This window comes from Conger conger, chromosome 1 (assembly GCF_963514075.1).
Source record: "Conger conger chromosome 1, fConCon1.1, whole genome shotgun sequence".
NCBI classification, from domain to species: Eukaryota; Metazoa; Chordata; class Actinopteri; order Anguilliformes; family Congridae; genus Conger; species Conger conger.
In genome coordinates, this window is record NC_083760.1 from 46088289 (window position 1) to 46104622 (window position 16334).

General features: G+C 40.5%; 1 protein-coding gene across 1 annotated transcript in view; it reads left to right on the plus strand.

Moving 5' to 3' along the window:
• The window catches only part of vwc2 (von Willebrand factor C domain containing 2), a 94798-nt gene that overhangs the window by 54909 nt on the left and 23555 nt on the right, over positions 1 to 16334 (plus strand). The window contains exon 3 of the mRNA XM_061258784.1: positions 7448 to 7577. Within this exon, the coding sequence (XP_061114768.1) occupies positions 7448 to 7577 (130 nt within the window). The remainder of the gene's footprint in view (positions 1 to 7447; positions 7578 to 16334) is intronic.

A 16334-nucleotide genomic window follows, 5' to 3' on the forward strand; every position in this document is an offset into this window, starting at 1 on the left:
AGTGTGCCCCTTTTGTGTGGTCTCCAACAGTGCTATTGTAGCCATCTTCCCAAATGTGGACTGCTTGCACAAGTTACCTTTAAAGGACATGCATTTGCATTGTCCTCTTTGTACACTCTGGCATGCTTGAGTATCATGTCAGTCAAGATCGGGGAACTCCTGCCTGATTTTCAGCTGAACAGCCAAAAGAAAAGTTTGCCTGGGTTGGTCTGCACTTGGAGGTACGCACTTTTCACCGCAATTTCAAGTTTCATTCATTCGTTGTATGGATTACTGTAAGGGAGCAGGGACGGAGGACCGGACACGACCGAAAAGGGAGCCTTAAAGTTACCCGCAGGATGTGTGATAACCATTCATATAATCTAGAGATCTCCCTAATATAATCTATGGGAAAGGGGAAAACAGAAAACACGACAGAAAACTCCCCGGCGAAATTCCAACTAAAACAGTACTGAAAACCTCGTACGAGAGAGTCTATTTAGACTTAATAGGTGAAAGAGAATATTCAAGAAAAACTGATACGGTTACCCGAATATGGGGCAACACACCTTCCAAACTTCCAGGCTACCTGTAACTGGCTCGGTGTCTGAATGCAACACTCAAGCACAGAACAGAGGGACAATCAGCCTGAAATAGAGTAGAGCCTGCCTACCAATAATAGATCATTACTTTGGTAATTAGACTGCAAGAGTTGTCTGACTGAAATAATGCAAAACCTGCATAGCTACAGTTGTGTTCAAATAAATAGCAGTGCTTTAAAAAAAGAGAATGAAGTGCAAATATTTTTTAGTAGCTTTTAGTTAAATATTTCAAATGTAGTGGAAACATTACACATTCAGTTCCAAATCAAAACATTAGTAATTTTATCAAGTCTGCATTATTCTTTTACAGGAAGCAAAGAAAAGGAATATTAATCTGTTCAAAAAAATGGCGGTGTCGACATTTTTCTCTTCAAATTCTCTTCAAACTGTATAAACAGAAGAAATTGTTGCCAGTTTTTCAAGATTTACCTTCACTTTAAATGACTGAATTAATATTTAGTTGCATAACCATTGTTTTTGTCTGGAACCAAGATGTTGCTCACTTACTTGTGTGTTTGCAGTCGTTGTCTTGTTGAAACACCGATCTCAGGGGCATTTCCTCTTCGGCACAAGGCAACATAATCTCTTCAAGTATTTTGATGTATTCAAACTGATCTATGATCCCTGGTATACGAACCCAACACCGTAGTATGAAAAACATCCCCATAACATGATTTTTGCGCCACCATGCTTCACTGTCTTCAGTGTACTGTAGCTTGAATTCAGTACCCGGGGGTCGTCTGACATACTGTCGACGACCACTAGACCCGAAAATAACAATTTTACTCTCATCAGTCCACAAAATGTTACACCATTTCTCTTTGGGCCAATCGATGTGTTCCTTGGCAAATTTTAACTGATTCTGCACATGCCCTTTTTTCAACAATGGTGCTTTACGAGTGCTTCTTGCTGATAGCTTAGCTTCGATCAAACATCTTCTGACAGTAACAGCACTTACAAGTAACTGTAGATCATCTTTGATCAGATGCATGGGGCTTTGCTCCTGGATATTTCCTTATCTCTTTTGCATCTACACCCTGAGTTTCATTGAAAATACATACATTATATTGTTTCAACTGTTTTTCTAACTTAATGCGTCACAAAGATGAGTAAAGTCCAAAGCACTCGTAGTAAGGCTTAAATTATATTTAAAAATGGGATAAGGAGGTCAGATCTGATCTTATACGATGGAGTGCTCTGCCCTTTTCCCTTATTGGGAGAATTAATTCTATTAAAATGAATTTCCTTCCCAGATTTTTATATCTTTTTCAAAGTTTATAATGGTGTTTGCCATTACTCATTTCAAAATAATTTTTTAAAGAAGGCCACTTTTATCTGCGCAGGAAAGTCCCCAAAGGCATAGTACTCCACTACAAAGATCTAAGGAAGATGGTGGTCTGGCATTACCTAACCTGTTGTCTTATTACTGGGCAGCTAATATCCAAAAAATTCATACATGGTACAACCCCCCACCGCAGTTTTGTGTCAGATGGAAGCCCAGTACTGTGAGGTACTGCAAAAATGCAAAACATTGTCTTTATTCAGTCCAATATCAAGCCAGGTAGTCAGAGTTCATACAATGCTAGAATCCTCTATAATCCGAAAGTCACAGGCTGAAGTACAAAAAGGGCTAGGCAAAAATGAAGTCAATGAAGGCAGAAGGAGAAAGTCAAAATAAGGCAAACAAAACGGAAGGATAAGGCAAACTCGGTGTCAATGGCAAAGGGTGTCGTTCATGAATCTCAAATAATCAGGCTTACAAAGAATTGGTAACTGAGAATTGATCAACGTTCTGGCTAAGTATCAAGCAGAGACTAGGGTTTAGAAGCATGAGGGGAAATTATATACTAGGCGGGGCACATGAGTGAGGAGGGCTGAACAAATAAACAACAGGTGAAGAACATAATGGGGTAATGAAACAATAACAAGGGGGAAATGAAAACACGGACTGGATGCACATAGACCAACACGTAATACAGACGGCTCCGGATAAGGGAGTAGACAATTGCATAGAGTTAGGAGACGTAGTGATATGAGAGACAGGTGCGAACACTTCGCTGAAACTAAACAAGTAATCAGTGATAGAACAGAGAGGCAGAGTTACAGAGCAGACTTAGTGAGTTAATTACGTGATTAAATCTAAACTACCCAAATAGGGTTGTTCTGATAATTTTTTACAAATTATGGGACCCAATACTTTCATATGTTAATTACATTACATTACATTATTGCCATTTTGGCAGACGCTCTTATCCAGAGCGACGTACGGTTGATTAAACCAAGCAGGAGACAATCCTCCCCTGGAGTAATGCAGGGTTAAGGGCCTTGCTCAAGGGCCCAACGGCTGTGCGGATCTTATTGTGGCTACATCGGGATTAGAGCCACTGACCTTGCGTGTCCCAGTCATTTACCTTAACCACTACGCTACAGGCTGCCCCCAATAATTATCTATCTTCCCTAGAGATGAGCTAGAATCTAGCTGCTAGTTGGTCTTATTCTACGACAGAGCAGACGTGATTGATTTAAACAAGGTACTGTAGTCATGTCAGAGCTTTTGCTACAGCTTCTTCTTTTTATTTTCTTTATTTTATTTTATTTTAGTTTACCTATTTTTTATTTTTTATTTAATTATGTCTTGTTAAATATTGGCAATGTTATGTTACATTACATTACATTAAAAGGCATTTAGCAGAGGCTCTTATCCAGAGCGACATACAATGAAGTGCAGATTGAGCACAGGAACAAGTGTGAAGAGGACCCTAGAGGACAGTACGGTTCCGAGTCCTAGCGTGACCATACAGATACAATCGGAACCCTTGAAGAATACATCAACTTACAAACTAGCATACCACGGTTGGCAGCTAGAATACCCTGAGTACAACAATACAATAGCTAATACAAAACACAACAATATCTATATATAATTATATAAGTGCCATTATAGTCTATGGCATATACAAGGCTAATCATGGTGGTGAGGCAGGGAGGGAAAGGTGCAGCCTGAAGAGATGAGTCTTCAGTCTGTGAAAGTGGTCAGAGACATCCACCAAAGTGCCATTCTGACATCCACAGGGAGATCATTCCACCACCGTGGGGCCAGAACAGACAGCATTCATGACCGAGAAGTGCAGTTGTGGCGAAGGGGTGGTTCCATATGGCACGAATTTGCGGAACGGAGGGGTCTTGCTGGTGTATATGTCTTGATAAGTGAGTGAATATATACAGGGGCTGATCACTTAACTGCCTTAACCTAACCATAACTTAACTTAACCATAGTTTTAAATTTGATGCGAGCCATAACAGGTGGAGGTGGCTGAGCAGGGAGGTGACATGTGAATGTCTGGGAACATTGAGTACCAGATGGGCTGTGGCATTCTGGATCAGTCGTAGGGGTCTGATGGCAGATGCTGGAAGGACAGCCAGCAGAGAATTGCAATAGTCCATGCTGGACAGGACCATTGCTTGGACAAGGAGCTGAGTGGAGTAGGTGGTGAGGAAGGGTCGGATTCTCTGGATGTTGTACAGGAAGAGCCTGCATGCCTGGGTCACCGTAGCGATGTTCTTGGAGAAGGACAGCCTGTTGTCCATCACCACTCCAAGGTTTCTGTGGTATCCCCTAGTGAAACGGAAAAAATGGAGAAGGGAGAGGTTAGAGCAGGGATGAAGATTACCTCCGTCTTACCTGGATTGAGCTTTAGATGGTGGTTGCCCATCCAGCTCTGGATGTCTCTCAGGCAGGTGGAGATACGGGTAGAATATTATTATATGTATTATTATATGGTGAGGGAGGTGGGGGGAATGGCAGTTGTGGGTGTAGTGGAAAAGTAGACCTGTGTGTCACCGGCATAGTAATGAAAGTGAACACCATGGTGATGAAATATTGTGCCAAGAGAAAGGAGGTCGATGATAAATAAGAGGGGACCCAGCACTGACCCCTGGGGGACACCCAGTGAAACAGCAGAACACCTTGACTTGTGGTTCTTCAGATGGACAAACTGTTGTCTGTCAGTGAGATATGATGAGAACCAGGAGAGTACAACACCAGTGATCCCAATGCCAGCCAGGAGCTCCAGGAGTAGTGGGTGAGAAATGATGTTGAATGCAGCACTGAGGTCAAGGAGGATGAGGATGGTGAGAAGTCTGGAGTCAGCTGCACGGAGGAGGTCGTTGATGATTTTAAGCAGGGCGGTTTCAGTACTGTGGTGGGGGCGGAAACCAGATTGGAAGGGTTCGTGGAGTTTATTTGCATTCAGGTGGGACTGAAGTTAGGCGGCAACCACAAGAATTTTAGAAATGAAGGGCAGGTTGGAGATTGGCCTGTAGTGGTTGAGGTCAGCCAGGTCGGCACCAGGCGGAGGTCAGCGGTAAACCAAGGAGCGGTGTGGGAAAAGGAGACTGTGCCGGTTTTCAGGGGAGCAAGGGTGTCAAGGAAAGAGGAGAGGCAGCCGTTGTAGTGGCTAAGTAAGTCAGCAGGGAAGGAGGCGAGGGAGGGCTAGGATAGGAGTTGATGAGAGAGGAGAGATCTGTGGGGTCAATGTGTTTAATGTTTCTGAAGGAGAAACGTTGCTCTTTTGAATTTGATAGAGGGGCGTGAACCTTAAAGAGCACGACTTTATGGTTGGAGATGGGGAACTCTGCATCAGCGAGGTTACAGGGAGTGATACCGGTGCAGCAGATTAAATCGAGTGTATGACCTTTGTTATGGGTTGGGAAATTAATATGTGTGTGGTACCAAGACAGTCAAGGAGTGAGGTGAAATCATTGGTAAAAACACTGGATGGGTCATTGGTGAATGTTAAAGTCACCCATAAGGATAACAGTCGGGGTCATTACACAAACAGATGAGAATTCAATGAGCAAAACAGCAGAGGGCTTAGGGGGTCTGCAGATAATGACAATAATTATTGGTTTAATGCTAAATATTCAGAGGAGTGATGGGGAACAGTGACAGTAGTCACTTTAATGTTCTCATGATGGAGCACAACAAGACCACCCCCCCTGCCAGCAGCACGGGGTTTATGTATATAGGAAAAACCCGGTAGAGCAGCTTCATTAAGCTGGGAGAAGTCATTTGGCTGTTGCCAGGTCTCAGTGAGGCATAAAAAGTCAAGGTTTCTGTCGAGGATAAGCTCAGAGACCAGCAGGGCCTTATTAGTGAGCGATCTTATATTAAAAATAGCCAATTTTAAATGAACAAGTGGCGCATAGGAGGCTGCCGTAGGCAGGGAGGATAGTACACTGTAATTGACAGAACGGGTGACAGCGTGAGGGCGGGGGGCTTCAAAAAAGGTGGATCAATGGGATCAAAAAAGAGCAAATACTTAAAATGATAAAAGGGCTAAAATGGGTAAAAAGGGTAAAGGGGGAGCCGGAACCGTCGGATCTAAAACCATCGCAGGCAGGAGGGACAGCAGCCTGATGCACAACAACCAGAACAGGGGCAGCTTCCGGTAAGGGGGTGTAAGATGTAAACAACAGTCAGTCCTGTGGAGCAGAGGGGCATGCTGTAAATTAGCGGCTAGGATATGGCTACCCTGTCTGTTGGGGTGGACTCCATCAGGTGAAAAAAAGGAGGAGCGGTTCCAGAACAAACAAAAATTATTGATAAGACATAGGTTGTTGACTCTACAAGCAGACTGAAGCCAGGTATTTAAACTGAGGATCCAGCTAAAGCACGCCACTCTCCTCAGCGTGGGTATGGGACCGGAAATAAAAACAGACTTTCCACAGCTATTTAAAAATTTAAAAAGGTTGTTAAAATATTTTTTTATCAGCTCAGACTGCTGGCAAGCTGTATCATTAGTCCCCTCATGAACTATCACCCAAGTGATAGAGGACAGGAGTGATGCCATCAATTCTGTATTTTCCTATGTGGAGACCCAATAAAGATACACTACTTCTAATAACAGTGGTTCATCAGGTTACTGAAGTTGTACTGCTATTTTCTTGAACACAACTGTACTTCAGGCAGACTACTTGAGAAGTGCCGCCCCCTCACAAGACTCTTACGTCTAATGGGAGGGGCTATATAAAGCACCAACCTTACTTGTTTAGGCCCTTGCTCATTTTGCATGCTCTGCCATGCTGTGCTACCTGCTACCTGTTGCCGCATCTGCCCTGATGCAATCATACGAAGCTGCCCTGCTGCCTGGTTCATTCTACATTGTAAAGGCACTGGCATTGCCAGGCTCTTTCTGTTTTAGCAGACTTACAAAACAGGGAGTGATGAGAGGCAGAGCCGACACCAAAGTTTGCATTTACATTAAATCTCAATAAATATTGCTTAATTATTTGTGAGTTGTCTGACTGAAATGGGTGTAGAGCCTGACACTGATTTTCTTCAGCAAGCTGAATAGAATTAGAAATGCATGATAGCTCTGTTATGTATTAGCTGTGATTTCTGAGAAGAAATGATTATATTAATTATCATAATACTTTTGATTTATAGTATTCATTCTATTTTATCCATTAAAACTACAAATTTGTTTGGAATGGCTAATTATAAGCTGAGAGGCTGTAGTTTGCCTACTGACCGGCTGTGGAAAAAGTTTAATCATGGTCTGTATTAAGAGCAACACACAGTTTATTGAAACAGCTCCTACCCTTCAAGTCATGCCTTATGGTAGCATTCTGACTTGTCTATCCAATTCGGTTAGTTCTTCCCTCCCTGAATACATTTCTATAGCATGCTGACAGACACCTGCAAGGGGAAGCTAGGTTATTCTGACAATATGTTGTTATGTATGTGTTCTAACATTGTATTGTCATGTGATTGCATGAGAAAGAGATCAGGTAAACGAGAGAGCGATTCTATTGGTGCACTGCAATGTGTTCTGACATTGTATTGTCGTGTATGTGTGGAGCAGGTGTCAGCCTGTGAGAAATGCCGCTGTGAGCCAAACGGGGAGGTGCTGTGCACAGTGGCTGCCTGTGCCCAAACGGAGTGTGTAGACCCGGAATACGAGCCCGAGCAGTGCTGTCCCATCTGTAAGAGCGGTGAGTGTTACAAATCCTCGCATCTTTCTAATGGCCTCCTGTGGACACTTTCACAAGCTTGAATTGTGCCTCCATATTAAATCTACATATTTATGGCCACAGTCAAAAAGAACATGTTTTATTCATGGAAGATAACTCTTATATTATCATTGGTAATTGACACAACACAGTCACAGTGCTGACAGTTACAGTATATGAAACTGATATAAATTAACATTCAGTGTGGTTCTGAATGGTACTGAATGTACCCGTTGTATCCAGGTACATTGTCTCTTGACCAAGTCAGAAGTTATGTAGGAGAAAACATCATGTAAAGAAAATGTAAGGAAAAATGGATTAGGAGCACTGGCTTGTAAAATACAAACAAGCAATTAAAGGCGTTCTATGAGGCTTTCTAACTTGAAAATATTATATATAACCATGCTCAGTTATTACTAGCAACCTGTGTCACTTCTGCCCAATATCTTGCTTATCTGTTTGTATTTGTTATTCTAAAAATCCTTTGGGACTCTTCTGGGCATGGCTATACTGTATCTGAAAAGCTTGTGGCCAATAGGTGGAGGAGCGCAATAAGAAACGTGTATGTATGGATTGGCTGTACAGCTCCTGCTGGGTTAATGAATGAAAGGGTCGCATTGGTGGCCTGCTAACCAGATTTCTGGCCACTATTTAGTAACATTGGGTAGCTGTTATTATTGGCTAACTAAATTCAGTTAGAGTATGTTTGGTAATGTTAGCTGGCCATGATGACCTGATAATTGGCTGATTTGAAATCTGTTCTTTAAAAATCTTTAAAAATCAGGAACCCAAAAAAAAAGCTATTAAATGCCTTTATTATATTGCATGTTCTGATGGGAAGTTGAAAACTCCCCTAATGCATTTTGGCAAAGATAATCCTTGGAGTATATCAAAGACCATTTTTGGATGCGATTGTATGTCCAAGACGTTAGAAATGTGTGCTATGGGTGGGCTCCAGACATAAAGGATGCACCAGAGACAGCAACAGATATAGTTCTCATCTGACAACAACATAATACAAAAATAATTTCCTGACAGATTAATACATTCATGAGTGAATCAATCAGTTTGCAAGTTTTTAAACTGAGCAACACTCCTAGTTTGATAGCCTATTACTGTATATCATGGATTAACTCAGAATGTATTTATCTGTATGATGTGGAATTGGCCTATTTAATAGCTATATAATGGGTTCTATCTGCAATCAAAACAGAATTCATACAAAATCAAAGAAACAATGAATAATGATAAAGATAGCCCAGGCATAAATAAAACCACTCTGAGAAAATAAGAGCAGTAGCCTATACCTAACTGAAGAGAGCTAAAACGGGGCCAGTTTTGTTGATTGCAGCAGATTTGCACTTTTTTTTTTTTCTTTGTTATGATGTAATATTATTTTATATTTTATGAGTATGATTTGTTTTGAATGATTCAATCTATGCACTGGGTGCAATATATTTTCATGTGTAATAGAAACTGTTTTTCCAGTTCATGTGTTTAAATTACTTCATCTAAATGAATAACAAAGAAAGCAATTAATAATATCTCAATTATAATAACCTTTTTATTTTCTGTAGATAATACATTACATTACATTTATGGCATTTGGCAGACACTCTTATCCAGAGCGACGTACAGTTGATTAATCTAAGCAGGAGACAATCCTCCCCTGGAGCAATGCAGTGTTAAGGGCCTGGGGATCGAACTACTGACCTTGCGGGTCCCAGTCATTTACTTTAACCGCTATGCTTTCCTGGCAATGTTGAATGGCAATTTAAAAAATCACTTACGCTTTTATGGGGTTAAAAGGAATGAGCTTGACGAACAGCATTGGAGTGTGCACAGATGGAGTTGTGATGATGGCCTGCAGTCTTACTAGTAGCGAGTTTTACTTGTAGCTTAAGCACAAAGTTTAAACATGGGGCTACAGCCCTGTCTATAAAACAATGTCATGTTTACCCTTTATGCAGTTCAGCAGCTGACTAAAATAATGAAGTTCACCTGGGGGTTCACAATGTGTCAAAGTGTCCCTCAGCAAGACACCTAACCCCCAATTGCTCCCGAAGAGCTGGTGCCTCGCATGGCAGCCTACCACTGTTGCTTTGTGAGTGTGTGTGTGTGTGTGAATGGGTGAATTATAGGCATTACTTAATAAATGCAGCACATTTTTTTCTGGGTACACTGAAGAGTGGGATCCCCTGTTCTGTTAAGGTCTGGCAGCAAAGTCTGTTTAAGCAGTTTTATGTTATTATTTTGTAATGCACAATATTATACTTTTGCATACTTTTGCATTTTTTGCATCAGAATGGAAATGCATCTCTGTCCCATGCTGTTAATGTTGCTGGGGCTGTGTAACATTTCTAGTTGACTTATTATAATCGATTCATGATATTATAATAGAAATGATCTCAAATATTGGTGTTTAGCCCATTCATTGAATTAAAGTGTAATTAATGAAATTGAAGTGCAGAAAGTAAGGATTGTAGTTCTTCATTTAGAACAGTTGAAGCATAAGCAATATTGTCAGTTGAGTGACAATATACGATTATGGTCTACTGGGCTATATTTTCAGAATCAATGGACACAAATGTTATGGAATAGGTCTGCTGTGCTGCAGTTTCTGAACAGGCTTCTGTTTGCCAGTGTCTTTCAAAAGGGACAGTAAATACCTCTAACTTATAGATAGCCCTATATGTATTGACAGAGATAGCAGTGCACTGTATGTATTACTGTCTGAATAACCATTCAATACTGACTCAGGCCACAATAGCAGGCCACATTTACTGTGGTTCAGTTATACAGAGGCCCAATTATTTTCCTCATTCAATTTCTTTCTCTCTCACACACACAGACACACACATACTACCCTGATTTCAGTGATGCAGTCATATGTTCCATTCACAGTTATTTGTCTCTAGAAGCACAACCTTTGCTGACTGTTTGTACAAATAGGCGATGGATATTGAACTTCCACTCAGTGGTTTACAGTATGCCATTTTCATATGCTTGTAGACAGGAAATGGGGAATGTTGTCCTCATATCCCCTGTACTGCAGGTCTCTTTATCTGGGTTACTTCAGAACCAGCAACAAGCCACAATCCAGATTGGCTAGACACATTTCACACTGTGTTGTATTTGTTGCCATAATCACTCTTTCCTCCACAGAGGTACATCTTCAGTGTGCATCATTTTATAACCAGCATTATCTTGGATATTGGATATACCATACAGTATATAGTGAGCTCCATATGTCTTGGGACAAAGACATTTCTTCTTTTCAAACAATTCATATGCGGTTAATGTGCACATTCACTACTTTTATTACAGGTTATTTTTTATACATTTTGGTTTAACCATGGAGAAATGACAACACTCTGTATACGTAAACCACCCCCCCATTTCAGGCCACCGTAACATTTGGGATATATTAATAATATTAGTATATAATAGTAAAATATTCTTTGCATCCTTGAAGTCTGCGACCCTTTTGCCATCGGCAAAAGGTGAGTATCTTCTCTGGTAATGCTCTGCCAGGCCTGATCTTCAGCTCCTGCTTGGTGTGACTGCTTCTGGCTTTGCACTTGTTTGAATGCTTGTGTCTGATACATACTTCCAGTTAGGTAGCAGAGTGAGTTGGAATTATTTGTTTCCGTTAAAGGAGAGAGAGGAATTTTCCATTTTTTCCTCTGTTAAGCACTCACTAGCAACTCATTTAAATGAAAATGAAATGAGTTTCTTATTGTAACTGCATTATCCATGGCAAAAATGAAATGATAATTCAATTGGTCCTTGCATCCATTTGCATTATCATTTTCACATGGTCACACAAATTCTGGCCAAAATTGTAATTGAAAATACAATCCCTCCTTTGTATTTTCATTTTCATGTCAAACAACATGTCAGTCAAAGGACAGGGGTGTTACAGGGGTGGTTCAAACCCAAATAAGAAGTACTGCAGTCTAGCTAGCAATTTAGAGACTAGTTCTCCAAGATTGCGAATGGATCATAGAATTGTATAAGAACTAGATAAGAAACAAGTTAATCGAGGTATATTTCTGAAACAATTATCCTGCAGAAGGAAGCCCTTGGATCTCCCTACAACAGTCTGGGTACAGCCCCTGACAGTTACAAGTCCAGCTAACACCCCTTTGTACTGTGGTGTGCCATTTTCTCACAGAATACCTGCCCCTCGAAAAGTTTATGCGCAGCCCTGATCAGAGGGTCAAATAAGGTTTAAGTTGATTAAGCTTGACACTTTCCCTCTTGAGGTTGTCTACTGTTAGTCTATTACTCACTAGGAGATACACTCAGTGAGCAATTTATTAGGTACCTGGAAAAGTGGATAGGCTACAGCCACAGAAGACCAATAAGTCTAAAAAATACCTAATATATACCTAATAAAGTGCTCACTGAGTGTATATCACAAAGATGCAGACCAATAAAGGAACAACAAAGCCAGCTCTTGCAGGTGAGAATGGATGAGCATGTGTCTGCGTATTTAATACCTATTGCTGGCTCTGCTGGAACCAATGAACTTTTCCATTAACTATAAAAGTTATTGTGTTGGTGGACAGGGTAGGGGCTGGGATGCAAACTCCCAATTATGTATGACCAAAACATGAAAAACTGCATGCCAATTTAGTTTATACAACACATTTATTAACCACACACTATACAACTTAGAAGGGCAAAATGTAATTACATCCATTTACAATACTACACAATCATGCTACTTCACAACATGCCCTTTAGGCCATGTGGAGTTATTTTGTCCCCACAAGCCTGTTTCACAAATCTGTGCTGGTATATTTAATTGAAATATAGAAACTAATATAAACTAATATAAAATGAGAACTGACCAATATAAACTACATGAATTAGTCAGAAGTACTCTAAATATTACTAAAACCAAGTTACAGAAGCTCAAATATGGTGTTAGTGGAAATTATTTTTCTTCCTAAAAATATTTGTTGTTATTGAGTGATTGTGGCTGGATCAACTGCTGGATCAAATTCCATGTGATGACAATATCACGAAAAATTACCATTCTCATAGGTGGCGCAGTAGGTTTAGGAGGACCCATGTCTCTCTGTGTCTTACAATACATCAATTTTTTTACAGGTCTTTATATTTTAACCACTCACTGGAAAATAAGGCAAAGACTACATTTGCCTAAACAGTGGTGTGTGTTTATACATCCTTCAAACTCGTCTCTGTCATGGTTATTACATGGTCTAATGCATAAAATATAGAGCGCCATTTAGCTTTCTAGTGTAAAAATGCCAAAAGTAGGTCGCAGAAAAGAAAGGATAAAAAAGAGGAAAAGGTAGCAAAACTACCTAAACTCAGCAGCTTTTTGAAAAAATAATTGTTCAGCTGCTACCCTGTTCTCAGTAGGAAACCTTGCAAGACGGATAGCAAGCTAGATATAACGTTAGCTTACTGCACTTTTTCAGCAGAAAATTTGGCTACATTTGGCTGAAAAGTGGAAGTTTTCTGGCAACTAGGATGTAGCCATATACAGTCAGGTCCATAAATATTGGGACATCGACACAATTCTCTTTTTGCCTCTATATACCACCACAATGGATTTGAATGAATGAAACAAACAAGATATGCTTTAACTGCAGACTTTCAGCTTTAATTTGAGGGTATTTACATCCAAATCAGGTGAACGGTGTAGGAATTACAACAGTTTCTATATGTGCCTCCCACTTTTTAAGGGACCAAAAGTAATGGGACAATTGGCTGCTCAGCTGTTCCATGGCCAGGTGTGTGTTATTCCCTCATTATCTCATTTACAAGGAGCAGATAAAAGGTCTAGAGTTCATTTCAAGTGTGCTATTTGCATTTGGAATCTGTTGCTGTCAACTCTCAATATGAGATCCAAAGAGCTGTCACTATCAGTGAAGCAAGCCATCATCATTTGATAAAAATCAAAACAAACCCATCAGAGAGATAGCAAAAACATTAGGTGTGGCCAAATCAACTGTTTGGAATTCTTAAAAAGAACGCACCGGTGAGCTCAGCAACACCAAAAGACCCGGAAGACCACGGAAAACAACTGTGGTGGATGACAGAAGAATTCTTCCCCTGGTGAAGAAAAACCCCTTCACAGTTGGCTAGATCAAGAACACTCTCCAGGAGGTAGGTGTATGTGTGTCAAAGTCAACAATCAAGAGAAGACTTCAGAGTGAATACAGAGGGTTCACCACAAGATGTAAACCATTGGTGAGCCTCAAAAACAGGAAGACCAGATTAGAGTTTGCCAAACAACATCTAAAAAAGCGTTTACAGTTCTGGAACAACATCCTATGGACAGATGAGACAAAGATCAACTTGTACCAGAATGATGGGAAGAGAAGAGTATGGAGAAGGAAAGGAACTGCTCATGATCCAAAACATACCACCTCATCAGTGAAGCATGGTGGTGGTCGTGTCATGGCGTGGGCATGTATGGCTGCCAATGGAACTGGTTCCCTTGTATTTATTGATGATGTGACTAAAACTGCCAGAAAATATAAGGTTGTCCCCTTGGCCGTGTCATAAGATCTCAGCAATCAAAACACGGTATATCACTACACTGATTGTTGAGGCAAGCAGATTGTGTGTACTCAAAATGATGTGATTTGTTTATGCAGGTGAAAACGTTTGTGTTGCTTTATGCAAGCCTAAGAAAGCATACACCTTTGGAAATGTAATTCCATTAGCTAAAATACTCAGCAGTCGTTTAATACCATACCCCTAGCCGGTTTTATGTTGACCAGAATTTATGCTGTATTTGCTTGCACATAGAGGGAGCCTATCCAAAATATAGATAATAGCATTTCTGCGTACAAGTATGCAACAGCAGAATGGACAAAATGTATAATTCCTCCAGAGGAATTTGAAGTAAACAATGGACATTCCTTTTTTGTAATTTGGTTTTTATTATCAAAATCAGGGTATAGTGTACATTTTATGAAGAGCTACAAGAACCCACATTATTTTTTCTGAGAAATAAAGCTTAACCCCTTAAATATTGCCCCCTTTTCTTGGCACTAGCTTGACAATGACATACCAAAAATAGAATGGTGAAGCGCCGAAGAATGGGAGTCAGAGGCGGAGTATCCAGGTTAATTACATTAACAAGCTGGTGTACAGGTCTACCTAATGAAGTGCTCACTATAGTGTACTATACACCTCACATATGTTTACATCAGTCATCTGTCTCTGTTGTTAATGTCGTTCTTCAATTTGAGGGACATGCTCAGACCTGATCAGTGACTGTTTGATTGACCCTGTCCAGGTCATGTGACCTGATTTGTCATGCCCCTTCAGGTGACCTGGTGCCTCATGTATAAACATGATGTTCCAAACTGTTGATAAGCCTATTGTTTGACCTCTCTGCCTACATTCTTCTCATTTCTCAGCCTCATTGACTGGAAATAGGACAACTCTGGTCCTCATTTTAACAAACGCCAATAACAGACTATTTTTCATTGTGTTATTTTCAGTCAATATGGTCACAGTATGCTTACTGTTAGAAAGCATTAAAATGTACGGTTCTATCTGTATCAACTATTTTATGATGCCATTGCTTTAGCGACAATGGTTCCTTATTTTGTAATGTGGGGTGGCAAAACAAGTGTGGGGGGACCTCACCTTCTCTGCATTTTGAACATCCACAGACAACACAAAACTTGCCGTGTCCTTTTCACAGCAAGGGTTCAGCACACAAAATATAGAGTGTAGCTAGTTCTGGCAGGCAATGAGAGTCAAGCGGCTCTGGCTGAATCAACTGATAGCTCAGCTGATTAGTCATGTTCGCCTATAACAGTCCATTCACATATCAAAGTGGTCTATTTAAACGGTCTCCCCTTAATCATTGGCACTTCCTCCTGCATGCACGTTGTAGTCCAGTCAAAACCTTCCTTCTGCACTTATGGTAGCTGAAGACTGCTAGTCTAAAACCCCTCCACCACCCCGGCTCCTCCCTTGCATTTATAGACTTTCTAGATCTTTCATGGGCAGTATTAGAGATTAAGCTGTTTTTCACCCCAAATGTCAAAAAGCGGAAGAAATATGATCTAAGTGACCTTGGAATGATTGTTGATGTCAGACATGGTGGCTTGAGTATCTCAAAAACTTGTGATCATGCACAACAGTCTCTAGAGTTTGCAGAGAATGGTGTGAAAAACAAAAAAACATCCAGTGAGCAGCAGCACCGTGTTATTGAGAGGTCGGAGAAGAATGGCCAGACTGGCCAAAGTTGACAGGAAGGTGACAATAACGCAAATGACCAAATTGCAACAGTGGTATGCAGCAGAGCATTTCCGAACACACAACGCGTCAAACCTCTAAGTGGAAAGGTTAAAGCAGCAGAAGTCAAATAAACACCTAATAAAGTGCTCACTGAGTTTCTATCTATATCTATATATATATATATATATAATGTATGTACATGTAGTTTTCTTACCATTTCCACATTTAATATGTAACATTTTCATGTCCATGTTCATAAAACCAGTTTGAGATTACTTTTGCTTTGTGACATAGTGCATTATCTTGCTGGATGTAGCCATTAGAGGATGGGTACATTGTGGCCAAGCGATGATTGATCGGTATTAACAGGCCCAAAGTGTGACAAAAAAACATTTACACACCATTACACCACCGCCACCAGCCTGAACTGTTGACACAAGGCAGGTTGAGTCCATGGATTCATGCTGTTGGTGCAAAAATCTGACCCTACCATCT